This window comes from Ailuropoda melanoleuca, chromosome 14 (genome assembly GCF_002007445.2).
Source record: "Ailuropoda melanoleuca isolate Jingjing chromosome 14, ASM200744v2, whole genome shotgun sequence".
Classification (NCBI taxonomy): Eukaryota; Metazoa; Chordata; class Mammalia; order Carnivora; family Ursidae; genus Ailuropoda; species Ailuropoda melanoleuca.
Window position 1 is genome coordinate 78,471,351 of NC_048231.1, and position 17,231 is coordinate 78,488,581.

A 17,231-nucleotide genomic window follows, 5' to 3' on the forward strand; every position below is an offset into this window, starting at 1 on the left:
TATTCATCCTCTCTGTTCTTGTCTCTCTATCCCTCTGTCCCTGTCTCTCGCTCCTTTTTTTTTTTTGATGTTAGATTAGTAATATATAATAGGTACATGTCTCCCTTTTTCAGAGGCCCCAGAATTTTAATCAATCTGTGGGCTTAAATGTTCAAGCTGTTTTTCTTAAAGGCACTTAGTAAATGTCAAACTTACTTTTGGCGTCGAATCTCCACTTCACCCGTGGAGTGGTTGGGACATCAGTCTGTGTTTCACAGTACTGCCGTGGTTTTGGTCATAGCTCAGATACTCCAAACAGTTAATGGTGCTCTGAGGAGAGTAGGGAACAGCTGAAATACGTGAAGATCTAATTTAATTTACAGTGATTTGGATCCCCTTCAATAAATCCTTTCATATTTCACACACAGCCTTTACAAAATAGACAGTAAGTGTTGGTTTAGGTCAAGTCACGTAGATTGATTTCAATTCAAGTAAGTCAGCTGAGCTCTGTGCTGGTCACATGGGGGAGGGAGGCACGGAACTGAGTGTCTAGCACAGAGCCTGGCACAGAGCAGGCTCAGTCAGTGCTTCTTCCAAGAATGAATAAGAATGGATAAGGCATGGTTCTTGTTCCTTAAGAAAACACAGTTTAAAAGGAGAGAGAAATGCAGATGAATCCCAAAATCTTAACACAGGACAGACTATATGAAATGCTGCCAGAAAGATACAAGCAATGTAGAGAGGACCAAAAAGATTAATATTGAAATGAGTCCTCAGTGGCTTTTAGAGGAGTACCTAATTAAACTGAATTCCAGCAGAAATTGGAAAGCACTAGATGCATACTGAGTATTGTTTGTTGTTGTTGTTGTTGTTGTTGTTGTTGTTGTTTTTCCCCTTTCCTTGTCTTTTCTTTTCTCACTAGGGCAGGAGAATTGCCTCTGGATAAAAGAAAAATGTAAGACTCCCCCCACCCACCCATCCAGCATCAGATGCCATATCCTCTCTGACAGAAATAATAGAGTTGGGCACACACCTGTGGGCAATGCAAAGTCCTTGTTTCTGTGGCACATCCATCATCTGCTAACCAGGCAGACACGGAATATGTGAAAGTCTCAAGCAGTGGGTAGACATTGCTTGTTGTTTTTATGAAGAATACAGGGATATTTTGTTGTGTAAATTGCCATTTTTTCTTGAAAAACCTGAATAAAGAGAAAAACAATAGCATGCATTTTGAGTCACTTGAATCAAGCCCAAAAGGAGTCAAAGAGACAGTCGTTAACTCTGAGGGTATTCAAACCCTCTGGAAATTCTACAAATCTGGGCAGTCTTTGAGAAAACAAAATTAAGATTCAAAACTTTCATAAATGACTAGAACACTGGACTAAAACCAATAAAATTAAACTTTGCAGATTTAAATAGAAAGCTTGTATTTAAACTCAAAAACCAATTCACATAGCAATGGCCAGGTTTGGTGGCAGTTTATATGAAAACATCTAAGGGGGTTAATTGAGCTTCTATTTAATGTGAGCCAACAGTGTGATGTTGGGGGGGGAGGTGCTTTGCAGGTTTTATTTATTTATTTTTTACCTAGCTCTCATTAACAGAAGTATAGTGCCTTGATCACAGAAATTAATCAGCCCAATCTTTCTGCGTAATCATTTCATACTTGGAAAATCAGTTCAATTCCAGGCACCAAAATTTAAGATGAGACTTGGCAGACGTTAAAGTCTCCAGAGGGACATGATCAAAATGGAATATAGTCTAGAATTCATTTCATATGAAACACAGATGAAGGAAGTGAGAGGTCTTACCTGGAACAGAGAAGACTTGGAGATGTTTGACTTTTTTTGTTTGTTTTGTGTTTTTGTTTTTTGTTTAACAGAATTGTGTTTATTTAGTAAGGGTCCTGCCAAGAAGTCAAGATATTTGTCTGGAAACACAGAACTGAGGGGTGAAAAGTCTAGACTAGAACCTTATTCTCATAATGTCCCAGGCAATATGTTTTCTATCAGGTCATAAATAACTTAACCATTTAAGTAAACAAATGCAATTATTAAAACCAGGAAGAAAATAAAGCATGGATTACCTACCATTTGATGGAATTCTTCAAGCGCTAGCATGGTCAACAGGATTTATTTTATCTGAGCCTAAATATTAAATATGTGAACATTTTCGTAAGATCATATTTGGTGCATTCTTATTTGTTCTTTCCTGTTTTTCTTTTCTTTCTTTTTTTTTTTTCAAAATTTAAAAGAGAGAAAATCTCTCACCATCAAGTACGAACACACAGCTACAATAATTGGTGTATTATATAAGGGATGGTATTTATGGTTAAGGATACAGTTATGCCACATTTGAGAGGAAAGAAAAAAAGAAATATAAAGAGCCCTTTGAGAGGGTGCGACCACCCCCGCCATGTGACCACCTGGCGTGCTGTGAGACTAAGCAGATGTAGCGTCAAACTTTTTGGCGTTAACTGCATTTCTCTCCAGCCTCTCAACTTGTCTAGTCAGTCTGCTGGGGCTTGAGCCACAGGCAGCAGACAAAAGCCAAAGTTAATCGAAAAGAACAGAGTAGGTCTCAGTGGCCCCCTTACTCCTGTCTCAGAGTGCCACTACTCACAGTTCCCTCCATGCCAAACACCCAGGAAGGCACGGTGGCCCTAACACGCAGCACCCCCAGGAAGACTCCCAGCTCTGGAAGCCTCCTCCGGTGGACCCCTGCAGGGCAGTTATGACCAGGGCACCATAGAGACAGAGTCAGTGCCTCTGCTGATGGTGCCCTCATCTCTGAGCTCTCTCCCTTCGCCCAGCCCTCTCAAGCCTCCCTGAGTCCGGGTCACCACCCCTGGAGGCTCTCTGAGTACCCTGGCTGTGTTCCTGCGTGGAGCCAGTTCTCTCTGGAGACAAGGTGCCACCACCTTTATCTGTCCAAAGCCACAAGGGTTTCCCCAAAACTCAGCTCAGGAGAAGACTGGCCTTATTCCCCCGTGGTCAGAGAAGTGGAGGATTCTGAAAACCTGGGCAGCAGGACCTTGGGACTGCCTAACTAAAGACAGGAGGTCTGCCCCGATCCCCATTGTAGCAGCTCTCCGTGGAGAGGACACTCTTTCCACGGCCACGGAATTACATGTGATTCCATTAAAGTGGCTCTAGGGAATATGAAGATGAGTGATAGCCAGGCTTTGGTCTCCAGGAGCTTACGATGTGAAATAATCCGGCAAGAAATCTTAAGCAAGCATCTACTGCGAAAAAGGCACTGCGTTCTTTGTTAGGGGATGAAGGAGAGCACACGGCGTCTGTCTTCAAGACACTTGAAGCCCTCGTACACCACGCGCTCGTAGAAAGTTAACATCTTCGAGAATTAAATCCTGAGTGAACAAACGCTTCAGGAGTTTAGAAAGGGAAAGGACAACTTCAAAGCAGCCCCAGTTTTTGATCGTGTGGTGATATCAGTAACATGATTTTGAACAGTTACCCCATTCAAAATGTATGCACTCATCTTTTCAAATACAAACTTTAAAAGGATGAGATAAATCTGAGATCATATTGTTAAAATGACTTTAAATTTCACTTCATTTTGTTATTAATGAAACGAAAATATTTTCACCATCATCAAAATTTTAAACTCATTTTAATATTTCTAATGTCTTAGGAGGGCCAATTGAATGAGTTTGAGTACTTCTTTTTGGAAACCTTGGGTTGTTTTTGTTTTAACACGTGATAAAGCAATTTGAAGCTCTGATTTCAAATCTGTTTGTTTCAATATTTGTTAGTAGATGTTGTACGTTAAAAGGGTATGTCACATAAACATACGTCCAAAAGGAGAAAGTGCATCATTTTGCTTAAATCAGAATGCTGGGTTTTTTTTTCCCAATCCCATCCATCAATTAAGCAAAGGTTGTTGTTGAAATTTGGCTAACCGACTTCCTGAACAATCAGATGGTCTTGCATATCAAAAGGCATTGCATTTTTTAATGAGTTCAAATCTCAGAAACTCTTCATTTGAAAGTTAACTCTGTTTACAAGATTTCTTAATTTGCAGATTTAAGGGATTTTATAGGTTACAATATATCATTTCAGCAACAAAATTGCCAAACAGTGGAAACATTTTCAATCAGTTTTTCAAAAATGCTATCTCAAGTATTGAGTTTCTTCCTAAAAGCAGTTACATTCTTGCCCATTTTATCCTAACGAGACATTAAGTTTTTGCTTGTGTTTTTTACTGACAGCCCATTGACAGCACAGAAAAGGTGAGAACATTTAGAACCCTTGTCTTTTTATACAAGAAATTGCCAAAATTCATCTCTGAAAATGGCAATTCTTACACAGTTTGCTTAGGGAAACCAGTAAAACTCTGCATGGCATATAACTTATTTCATGGGTTTTCCTGATCCTATTTCAAAGGGTTTTTTTGTTTGTTTTGTTTTGTTTTGTTTTCCTTTTCAAAGACCTTGATTTTGTAATGAACCAGGAGGGCTGACCTATCGTAGCATTTTGAATGTAGGACATGACAACACCCCAAAAGTAATAAACTGACAGGATGCCTGTCAACCCTTTAAATGAATGTGGCCTCTCCTTCTTCTCCTGGGTCCCTCCAGCCCAGCTGTGACCGGTGACACATCATCTGATTTACAGCCCACATAAGGCCATCACAGTTGCTCCAAATATTAAGGATTAGAATGCTTAACTTAGTTCTTATTTTTTTTGATAAAAAGTAATATAAATAGAAACTATTTCATATGCTTTTCCTTGTGGCCGGGTAGAGAGTCTTCTCCATGGAAAACGTGCACCCCACTAAGGAAGTGGTTGAGGGGAGAGGTGATCAGAGCTGGAGAGGCACAGAGGGCTTGAGCAAGGTGGGCAGGGCGGCACAGGCGGGAGAGTGTGAGGCAAGCTCCTGGATCCCTCATGCCAGTAATGCCTCCCAGAAAATCTAGGGGAGGCACCCTGGTGGCCTTTGCCTCTTCAGAGCTCCCCATGTAACATGCACACCCCTCCCTTCATTTCTCCATCAGCCAAAAGGCCCACTTCGCCTCCACCCATCGCTTGTTCCAGGGAGAATGTGAAATAAGAGCAAAACCAAACCAGGGTCCCCCCAAGCCATTGTGGCCCAGACAGGAAGTTGTCCTGGGAGAATCAAGTGGGGACTGTGCTTCGAACAAGCGAGTCACGTTTCCGGAGAAACCCCAAACTGTATCAAGATGCCTTTAAAAACAGAATGGAAACACCTTTCTATCGTGACAAATCCCACATCTGCTACCCCTTAATTCTAAATTACAGCTTTGAAATTGGAAAGCAGTCCTAGAGTACTTATGCTGATGACCAGCAGCAACTCAGAGGGGCCCTGCCTTACAGAAGCCTCAGCAGCAGAGGCAACTCGCCATCTTTTTAAAAAGAGCCTTTAAGGCCAGGATTGTATAAGGTTAATTTAAATTCTAAGGAAAAAGGTAGACCCTGTGCATGCCAAGGCAAGTTGCTTCATACATCCCATTAAAAATAAAAGGCAGCATTAGGAACACAAGAGATCATTACTGAGTTAAGTACAAAGTTCCCTCAAAGTGCAGGATTTGATGGGAGAATATTAAACAAGTGAATTCCCTTGAGCTTGTATTTGCTGACCATGTAGCATAGACCAGATCGTGTACCACTGTGTGAACGAGCCTGTACTGGGGCCCCTGGGTGTGCAAAGAAAAGACGAGGCTTTTGCCTTGGAAGGATCTTAATGTGAATCACCATACAATGCAATTCCCACCGCAGCTGTCTGTCTTGACTGAGGGAGACGCTGTTCCAGCCCTTTCCACCCTGGAAGGCAACTCCGGGCAGCTCAGCAGTCCCCAGTATCACCCCACCTCCCTGTAGGGATATTTAAACTGCAAGAAACATCCTAATGAGTCTAGAGATGAATTTACTTCCCTCTCTGACGCACCCAAAACTTTCTTGTTAAACTAGAGTGTGTCTTGCACGTGGACAAAGTAGCCTCCAAACCACTAGCACCTATTTGGGGGCAACTTTCTGTATAACGAAGCCTTGTTAGCCTTTATCTTGCTCACAGTCCCTGTCCTCCATCTGCAGTCAGAGCGCAAAACACAGGGCTAAGTCCAGTCTTTGATTATCATAAAAGATGTGACAAAATCAACAAATGCCTCTAAGCCAATCCTCGGATAATGGGAGCAGAAAGATAGAAAAGCTAGATCTGGGCCCAAAACCAAGTCAACCATTTGCATGACAATTTTAAAGACAGAGAAAGGTCTAGAAGATGATTTGCTTTGCAGAGTTATGAAGACATGAATTTTCATTTTGCCTTGGCCACTTGTAATTATTTTTTAAAACTAACAAAGAACAGGCAAGATATGGATCCATTATAAGAAGGAGAGCAAATATGGAATCAATCTTTGCTGCAAAAGCCCAGAAATTACTGTCTAATAATGAAACAATTTGCAGAGAGAAAAATCTGAAAACATTTAGAGGGACAATGAAATCATAAGCAATAAGGAGAAAGATTTGTGAATATCAAACACTGCCAAATCCAAAGTCCCCCCCCCACACACACACCACTAGGATTTCAAAATCATTAGAGGGAATAAATGTTGTAGAAAGCCACTTCACATTTGGGAAGGCAATTGATAATGAGAATAGGAAAGAATGACAGCAATCTTTAAATCTAGAAGGGAATTTTGAGAGCATCTAGTCTAACTGTCCAATGTAATAGAGGAAGAAAGATCCAGAGGGGCTAAGAGGTTCGTCCTAGTTCGGACTGGTTTCCAGCTGCCCCACAGAGTCCTTCTCGCGGCCCTGAATTCTGCTGTGCTTCAGATGCAGGGGTAACAAACCTGAACTGAAATATTTGGATTGTACATACAGGGACAAAATAATATTCAGATGTCCAGTAGATGTGAACCCCCTCCTCTAGAGTTTATGATGTCAAAGAAAGAGGGATATTAAGTCTTCACACCTGATGGCATCAATGGAGATGGGGCCCTGATATGTTCATTCAGTTGATCGCAGTATAAAACCCAGAGCTCTCATTCCTTCTCCTATCCCATTAAGCCAGGAGGGTGGCTACCAGCAGGAATTTTCTAGGGAGATGATGCATGCCTTTCGCAGAGGACGTTTCTTACCCTTCAAAAATTATTTAGGTGACATAGAGCCCAAGCCCTCTATAGTCCTAAGATTCTAAGAAAGACATTTTATTGGCACACACACACAAAAAAAAAAACCCATGTATAGGTTTTTAACCCTGTATTACAGAATTATCGAGTCTATACCAAAGTAGGCAGAAGAGCATAATAAACCTCCATGTACCCATTACTCACTCAGGCTCAACAATACCAATTCAGAGTCAATCTTATTTCGTCAATACTTCCACTTCCTTTCTCCCTTCCTTGTTATTCTAAAGCTGATCCCAGATGATACCATGTGACTTCATCCACAAATATTTTAGCAAATATTTCTAAAAGATGGGCACTTTAAAAAATTATCATAATGCAATTACCACGCCTAAGAAAATAAACAGTAGTTAAATTATATCATGAAATGCCCAGACAGGATTCAGATCTCCACGAATTCATGAAATATGATCTCTTTTGACAGTTTGTTTAAACGGGCAGCAGAATATGGTCATTTTATCTCTTAAGTCTCGTTTCATGTACAGTCCCACCCCCTCCCCTGCCTTTCCCTCCTTGCATCTTATTTGTTAAGGCACCAGGTGGTTTGCCCAGAGTTTCCCACAGTCTGTGTTTTCCTGAATGAACCCAGTGTCCCTCTGTACTTTATGGTGGCGGGACCGAGAGCTGAGCTGCCCAGTACGGCAGCCACTAGCCCCATGGAGATGTTTAGATTTAAGTTAAATTAAAAATGCAGTGTCTTAGCCACACCTGCCGCATTTCAGGTGCTTCGGGGCCACATGTGGCTAGGGGCTTCCAAGTGGGAAGGACAGATACAGAGCATTTCCTCCACCACAGAAAATCCTACAGGACTGCACACCACTAGCGGCTCCCTAAAGTGCCGGGGGTGGCTTTGGAGAGAAGAAAGAGTGAGATCTCAGCCAGCTAGTCTCAGCCCACAGCTGAGCTTCTGCGTTGTAGTTACTTTACACCTCCACACCTGGACATTGAGAATGAAATAAAAATTCAAGGGATCTGTGTTTTTAAATTTTTATGAATAATGTATTTACAAGTACTTTTATTCACTTTTGTTATTCAACATTTTTTTTTAGATTTAACCACACTGATATATTATTTGTAGCTTTTTCCTTTTGACAGAAGTATAATATTCTGTGGTTTGACTGTTTCACAATTGATTGATTATCCCTTTAACATTTAGATTGTTTTCAGTCTTCTGAGCTTCAAGGAACATCCTTGTATGTCCTCAGCCTCCTGCTACAAATGAGTAAAGGAGGCAGCCTGGACACAATCTGTGGGACATTGAGCACACCCATCTTCGGTGCTACTGGTCACTGCCCAGCTGCTCTCCAATACGATGATATGAGTTTCCACTCCCACCAACAGTGTGCAAGGGTCCCCACCTCCTTACAGCATCGCCAGCATTAGGTGGTTTCAGCCTGGTCATTTTTCTTAATACAGGTTCATGCATAAGTAGTAAAAGTATAAATATGAGCATGGGATGGGAAGGGGAGGGGGGGAGGGGAGGGAAGGGAAGGGAAGGGAAGGGAAGGGAAGGGAAGGGGAAAGAGAGGGAGAAAGGGACTTAGCTGAATCTAAAGTATTTTCTTTCCTTAAAAAAATAATGTATATATGGTGAAAGTTAACATTTGTTCAATGTGAATGGTGGGTGCAGAGGAGTTGCTAATGATATTTTTAGTACCGTTTGGTACATTTACACTACTCAGAATCAACTTATTTCATAATCATTTTTCAATGCAAGGGCTTAATAAAATATTATACAGCATATAACACATTACTGAATACGGTATTATCTACTAGGTTCCTTTGTTTGTTTTTTGGCACTTCATGCTAAAAAGAAAACACCGCGAGGGACAAGCCAGTGCTTGTATTTATCCCCGATGACCTGTAGGTCATAGTTTTCTAGTCAGTGTTTACCCCATCAAATATTGCCAGCTAATTACCTAAAAATGTTTAACTTTTTACCTGTATGCTATATTACATATTACTTAGCGTTTTCTTCCCCCAAAGATGATATAAGCTAATGAAAAGGTAAACTGCTAGTGCAGTCTGTATTTGGGAGAATGCCCGAGGTCTCGTGGAGTCCTTCCGACTCGTTCTCATGTTCTCATCCACTGTGTGGATGAGGTAGATGGCCTGGCTGGGACATGGAGGCTGGCTGGCTCTTCCTGTCACTGTATTCGCAGCGGTTGCTTTTAAAATCCAAACCAGATCTCTTTTAGAGAACACTGTGACTCTAAGGCAGCGATGATTAGTGTGATTCATCAGTCCAAAAACAATTTTTAAATGCCGTCCATGGGCAAGGCACCATGCTATGCTCTGTGAGGGACATAAAGACAGACAAAAACTGGTCCCCACATCTGGGAACTTACAATCGAGAAACCTTTTTCTTTCACAACACTAACTACAAGCATTTTATTTTTGTGCTCAGAAGCTCCCTCTGGCTCGGTTCTATTTTGATCTTTATAACTTATTTTAAAGATTGTTCAGTAGTTATTCATTGCTCAGTAAGTCTTACAGTGACCTTGGGCCAAAAGCAGTAACATTTTGACCTGTCCTGTGGAACTCAGAGCTTCCCACTCCATAAAGCCAGTGGCGTAAATAACTTCAAATAATCCCCTCCTGGAGTCTTTGTCAGACAGGGCATGAGAGAGAAAGGGGGTAAAGCAGGGAAAGGAATAAAGTGGGAGTGCCCCAGAATAAGCAAGAGCGGTATCCATGATTTCAGCATTTTTGTTCCTCATTTCCCTTAAGATATTTATTCCGCCTCTCTACTGGTTGAAAAAAACAGGGAATAACACAGCAAACCATGATGCCAAAAGGAAACACATTTCCTTTCATTCTCGTAATGTTTAGTAGGGTCAGCATCTTCTCCATGGGCGTCTTTGGGGTTGATCCTTTAGGGTGTATCACAGCAGCAAAAAACCAAGTGAGGACGCACTTCTTGAGTTCATGGAAAGGGAGGGGCCGGTGTGAAGATGGGGCAGCAGAGTGTGCGTGAGCGCCTGTGTGTGTGTGCCTGCTCGTGAACAGCGCGGGGAGAAAGGATGACCTAAAGGCAGAAGGTCTGCTACGTCTTGAAGCCATTCACGCTTTTACAGTGTGCGTTGCTCGGAGGGCTGGTTAGCGGTGGCGGTACCGGCCTTCTGGAGACGAGAAGTTTGACTCCCACAGTACAGGTGCCTCTGGCCAGTAGGATAGGAAAAGAGCTCTTTGCAAACAACAAACAGCCCAGTAGTGGGAGTGTGAATGACTCTGAAATGCCTGGCTGATTTCCCTCGAGGTTTCCAGAGGCTGCATTGCTTAGGAGGGAGTCGGTCAGTTGGACGCTCGCTATCAGGCAATGTGACAAATCCAGAACGTTGGGGGGCAAAAATTAGAGAGATGGTGTCATCCCAAATAGAGTGTCCCAGAAAATAATCCTCTATTCTGTGGAGGAGGGTGAGAAGTAAATAGGTTCACGTACATACATACTCCCCATGAGGTCAAGGCGTATCTTTTTTTGAGGTTGATAGTACGTATGAATGATCCAGATTGCTTGTTATAAAGGACTGTCATTTTTTCCCATTCAGCATCTTCTACAAAAAGAGAAAGCCTAACCTGATCCTAAATTCAATCAGATCAGATGTCAAAGGGCTGAATAAATAATAAAAGTCATCATAGGGAAAGATAATGGGAACATTGATTCTGACCTTGACCCCCAGGGTAGAGCTTCCTACAAAGGTACGAGCTTCGGTTTTTAAGTCTTAAGAATGGGAACAAGAGTATTTCACAGAATTGTTGTGAAGATTGAAATGGTATAAATAGGAATGCCGGGTACACAAAAGATATTTAACCGATCTTTATTTTTATTATTTTCAATTTTCATAAAGAGAAAGGAAGACTAGATCCTGGGTCACAGCGATAGCATTTCTTCTCCAGAACCCGCCCGGCCAAATACACGGCCAACGCTGGGTCTGCGGCAGCTTGCCTCTGGTGCTCAACCTTCTCTCTTCCCTCCTGCAGCCAGCTCCTCCCTGAAGAAGCGATTCAAGCGGCGGGAGATCGAGGCCATCCAGTGCGAGGTGCGCAAGATGTGCAACTACACCAAGATCCTGTCCACCAAGAAGAACCTGGACCACGTGAACAAGATCCTGAAGGCCAAGCGGCTGCAGAGACAATCAAAGACAGGCAACAACTTCGTCAAAAAGAGGAGAGGGCGTCCCCGAAAGCAGCCCACCCAGTTCGATGAGGACTCCAGAGACCAAATGCCGGTGCTGGAAAAATGCATCGACCTTCCCAGCAAGAGGGGGCAGAAGCCGAGCCTGAGCCCGCTCGTCTTGGAGCCAGCAGCCACCCAAGACACCAANGCCCCCACCCCTGCCCAAGACCCCCCGAGGAGGAGGGAAGAGGAAACACAAACCTCAGCCTCCCGCCCAGCCCCCGCAGCAGCCGCCCCAGCAGCAGCCCCTGCCCCAGGAAGAGGAGGTGAAGGCCAAAAGGCAGAGGAAGTCCCGAGGGAGTGAGAGCGATGGCCTTCCCTAGGGTGGGTCTGGGCCTGGGCGTCTGAACCTGGGGCTGGGGGAACTGACGCATTGGAAGTGCAGTGAGCCGGGGTGGGGGCGGAATCCCACGCTTCAGGGACACCGATGCCCTTCTCTCCAGAAGCTGGGCAGGCAGAATCGCGCCAGATGACGGGGTGGAGCCATCAGTAGCTCTTGGGAAAGCAAAGCAGGGGGACGCCTTCAAAAGAAGCTCGTCTGTGCTTTACAGCAGTTCCAAACCACGCGGCACTTCAGTGTGGCTAGATCCTTTGCGGGCGAGCAGAAGACCCATGGAGGAGGAGAAAGCCGGTGGTGCTCTCTGACGGCCACCTGACCTCCTGCATCCAAGGTGCGTCTCTGATTCCATTGCATTTGCTGGCCAGGAAAATTGAAAGGGAAGCACCCTCAATTAGGAAACATTCCAAGGGGAGAAAAGCTGCAAATTTCTCGACTGGCTTTGTTGTAACCCATTTCCATTTAATTGGTTTTTACTTTTATTTTGGTTTTTTCCAAGCTCGGCTAGGCTTTGGGGCACCAACATCATCTTCAGGTGACCTGAATCTTTCCGTTAACCATACAGTTTCTCAGACGGATTCGTCATCAGAAGGTGGAATTCTAGTGATAGGCAACCTTAGATGTGCATTCATATTCTTCTGTATGCCTCCTCGGTACCACACAGATATCTAGCATAGTCGGTTCCTAGTTTTCCTTTGCCCATTGTACTTCCATATACCTTTTCATTAACTTACTTGCTGCCTTCTTTTCCTTGGTACACACCTAAATAATGTAAACTTTATGTGTGTTGTAATGTTCACCCTTGGCATGCTGTCCCAAGGAACTTGGCTTTGAATCCCAATCATTGTGAGACAGATAACTCGGTATTGATAGAGCCTTTTTAATAAGTGATTTAGAGCAGCCGAGGATATGTTGGCCGGGGTGTCAACCAGGTTATTTTTATACTTAAAACATATCAGCAGAGAATAGGCAGAATAAAATGGTTTTAATAACCCACAGCAAATGGAATAACTGACAAATCACCAAAAATTGAAACCCCAGACCCACCAGAAAGACAAATGTCTAGCAATGCCTTGGTATGTGAATTTTCATACAAGTAACTATCATAGGTCATTGAAAAAAGGAAAAAAAAAAGACAATAGAATAAGTTCATTATCTCTTGATAATTATTTCTTAAAAGCAAATGGGAGTAAGTGTTCTTATCTGAAAAAAAGAAAAGAAAATGCTCAAAGGGTATCACCACTCCAATTGTATCAAGCCACCTTGGACAAAGTATCCAAATTGTGGTTGCCTTAATAAACTAAAACATTTTTGTACATAATGTAATTATAAATCTATCAGTCTGCATGGATGCAAACTGTGTGTGACAAATCGTCTTTTAAATGGTCAATTTCAACTGTACATTTCTCATCCAAGTTGTACTCTAGCCATCGGTTTAGCGTGGACAGATATTCCATCTCTATCACCCATTTCCACAGCTCAAGTAAAACATGTTAAGAAGACTCAGAATGAATATGAAGTTATTCCATTGCCGTAGATGTTTTCTAAAAGTCAGATGTGGAAATTTCAAATAAGTATTTTCAATTTCCTTCCTTCCTCCTCCCCTTACCTTCCCCAAGACATCAAACACCTGGCATGGTAGATTATAAAAAGAAAGACACTGAGAGACAGAATTCAATTTTCTAATGGGAATTAGAATATCTGGTTTACCTCCAAATTAAGTTTTCTTTACAGGAAGTTGGGACTGGCTGGAAATTGTATTATCACTTCAGACCACAACACTATTTCCTTAGAGAGAGATGGATTTTTGTTGGGAACACAGGAGAATAAGGGATGGGGTATCCATGGGAGTAATTTAAAAATCCCAAGTTAATATGCTGACGAACATCACTGCTCTGCCATGGCACCGACAATCGGTTGAAATTACCCCCGGAGTCATCCTCTTCTGCACTGTCTCCTTGGACTTAACATCATTTGCTACCCACTAGGTCAGTCGCATTTAATCCTAGCAATATGTAAGTTTAAAGGGATGCGTTCTCCTGTACTTGAAAGCTTATATCACAGATACTCTGTCTGTGACCTAGGTGGACCTTTGGCATTTCACACAAGTTGAACAGCAAAATCAAACCAGCCACTTTGAATTTGTCATTCCCAAGCCATGTCTGAGTGGTTCTAAAGTCACCGGAGAGGAAGATTTAAATTAGCCCTGCTCACCCCACCATTGCTCTGAAAGAGCAACCATTTTCATTCCAATTAAACCATAAAGGGGTTTCTCTCCTGTCAGACTTTGAAAAATCATTTCCTTCATTCTTTCTTTTGCCCTCCTTCCTTCTGGTGTTGTAGTACCGTTTCCCCAACCAAGTCTGTGAGGAGACTAAATCCTCCTGCAGAGGAGGACAAGCTGGCACTCTCTAAGCTTCTTAAGGAAGGACCCAACCCCTAATTGACATTAACCTCTAGTTGGAGAGAAATTTCCGATAAATTAAGGATGCATTAGAATTTCCTGGAGGTTATACAGCAGGCTTGTAACTTACACGTAAATTCAGTTCTGCAGTTGTCATGTGAGTTAAATGCAAATCCTCCACACTTACGACCCTAAGAATAGATTAGAAAACTGCAGAGGACCCCGAGTGAGACAAGCTGAATGGCCCGTGGAAGGCAGAAGCAAGTCTTGGCACTGCCAGCTTCCTGTCTCCCCTGCCCAGCGCCCCTTCAGTGTCACGTGACATTTTTTCTTTTCTTCTACCTTCCATTAACTTATCTCACTGGTACAACCATTTCCTTATTCTCTAACCGCTTCCCAATAGCCTCTCCTCTCCTGTCCAGCCTCAACGCTAGGCCAGTCTAGTTTCACTTCTCATTCGCTGCAGACCCAGGAGGAGAACCCCAACAATCCTGACCCAGCCCGAGGAGTCTCACCAACTTCTGGGGCTGCATTTTTATTTAGAGAAGATGTCATTGGGGATGCACGGGACTCCATAAACACCTCCACAAATTATTTCATTAGAAAGCTCTTGTTTTTGTTTGTTTGTTGTTGTTGTTGTTTCTGGAATACTTTCCTTAAGCAAACAGGCATGAACCCACTTATAGGGAGTTTGATTAGGGGTGAGCAAAGGATGAAACTGAGAGGTAAAAGCCTCCTTGTAGGTGATGATGGGTCTCTGATCCACCTTGCTAAGTGGCTGAGGAACCACTCGCTTTTCAACCCCTCATCTCAAATGAAAGATACAGAAGTCTAACTTCCTCTAATAGTATGGCTCTGGCTACAACCCAAGGAAGATAGGTCAAAAGGAGAGCATGTCAGGAGCTGGTTTGTGACTTGGCAGGACCGGGACTCAACAGCCACTGACAGCCCGGAGTAGGTGACTAAGGGCTGACAGAGGATTAGCATGTTAACTTGGCTGCTGTCCGGAGTGGGAGGCCATGTTCCATGGCAGCCGGGATTTGTGTTCTGCACATTGCTGGCTCTATAAATATGATAAGCAAGTGGTGACAGAATTATAGTATAAGGTGATGTACTACATGCAGATCATAAAGGATTTGGTTTTAGTACTTTAGTAGAAAATCCCACTCCTACAGCTGCCCATTACCCAACAATATTCAGATAATGAGTTTTTGGAGAATATTTTTTCCCTACCACTAGGAAGATTTACCTGGGAACTGTCTAAAGTCTACACATATATTTCCAAAGCCTTTAAATGCCAACTGTAGCATGGAGAGAGACGGGGTGGCAGAAGCCGAAATGCCTCAAAAGCCATTTAAGTGTTACACTGCAGGATTTTCAGTCCTTCTCATCATGTAAAAGTAGATAAATATAGACATTATTCTCAACACTACCCTATAGTATCACAATGGTCCAAATGCCAGAGCTTACAGATAATGTCATCACAGTGCCTAGAAACTCGAACTGTAATATACCGTAGCATTTTCTTGGTGTTTTTTAAAGTTTCTTTCCACAATACAAGGCTCCCTCTGCCTCTTGTTTCTTGGAGAGTTTGCCCCACTGATGAGGCTTCCCTCCCATGGGACTCGGTCTTTTGGGGAACAGTCTTAGAAGCACATATCAACCAAGGAAGAAACTTCCTGGATATCGATTGCCCACTTCCCCAGGTATAATAAACACTACGGGGCGGGGGGGAGGCGGGGAAGGATTGAGAAGAGCTGCCACAGGTCAACACAGAAGGGCAGTTCCAACCTAGGTTGGTGTCTTTCTTTTCTTCCTTTTTTAAAAAATCTATTTCTTAAATAATAATAAATGCACATGATGTGTTAAATATGTATATATATATTTCAAAAGAAAAAAATGGGGCACAAGATTGTCTTATAAGTCGTGCTGGCTAATTTTTAGTTTGTATTCATAAGTGGTTTTTAAAAGCCTTTTTTAAAGTGTAATTTGCATGTTCTACTTTGATTGTATGTAAACATATTTTAGAACAAAAAATGTATTTGTATTTTATTGAATATAGAGGCAAGAAAATTGTACATTGTTTGAAATGTTCTTTTTGTAACAGTTTTTATTCATAAAGCATTTTTGTACATTTAAACTGAACACGGCCGTGCTGTTAATTGAGGCGTAGCTACATCTTGGCATGCTTTCCTGTCATGCTCCTCCATGGTCTTAGATGTTGGGTTTTAAACATTTTTTCTAAAAGAAAGCTCAGTCTTTTTCGCTACCAGATCAGGTTAGCACAGTATAGAGCACTTAACTATTAAAAAAAAAAAAAAAAGTTAATCCTATTCATATGTTATTCATTGTGTGAAATTAAAGACATTCAATTCAGTCTAACATGAGTTGTGAATTCTTTTGTTTTATTTTCCATCTGGTTCACATCACTAAGGAGTTTAAGAGTATTTGGGGGGCCTTTGCTCACACAAACTGGATATAGAATCATTGAGAAAATTCTAACCAAACTTCTGCCTTTTGTATGAATCTGGGAAGTACATTTTGGGCAAGATTTGAGGCTGATTTACTGGGTTACCGCTCAGAATATATTCCACCTGGACGTAAAGCCAATGGCTGATTCAAAGAACCGGTCGGACCTCTGCTGAAAGCAATCAGAGTTTGTTGTATCATGTTGGAGACCCATCCTGTCCTAAATTTTTAGAACATTATGGATGGGGATTAAGCTTTCTTACCAAATATCCCATGATGTCAGATATCTGAAGGATAGAGCCCTAGCTGGATTTAAAGTTTGGAGTGATAGGAAAGGCTAGTTAATCAACCACAGACGGTTCTGGATCACCTAGTCAAAGACTACCTGTCAGAACAAGACCCTGAAGACAAGGGCCAGGAGTCAGAGGTCCTTGTTCTGAAGGAACTTACAAGGTCTGAGTGTGAAAAACAAACTCGCAGTTCTAAGTGAAATGTGGCAAGTGGTAAGAGTGATGGGGTCTCAGAAGAAGCAGGAAGCCCCCAGGTTGGCATTGTCTTCTCTTCCCACTCTGTTCCAACTTTGCATTTAGAGTCACATTGTTTTTTAGTATAAGTATAATAAGTTTAGTATAAGTATAATAATAAGTTTAGTATAAGTATAGTAAGTATAATTTGCATGTTCTACTCGGAGAGTATG

At 42.3% G+C, this 17,231-nt stretch overlaps 1 protein-coding gene across 1 annotated transcript in view; it reads left to right on the forward strand.

Annotated features, from left to right (window-relative positions):
- The window catches only part of SETBP1 (SET binding protein 1), a 373,273-nt gene extending 356,826 nt beyond the window's left edge, over positions 1-16,447 (forward strand). The window contains 2 exon segments of the mRNA XM_034643398.1: positions 11,129-11,465; positions 11,467-16,447. Coding sequence (XP_034499289.1) covers positions 11,129-11,465; positions 11,467-11,647 — 518 coding nt within the window. The 3' untranslated portion in view covers positions 11,648-16,447.
- Positions 16,448-17,231: the final 784 nt, after the last annotated feature.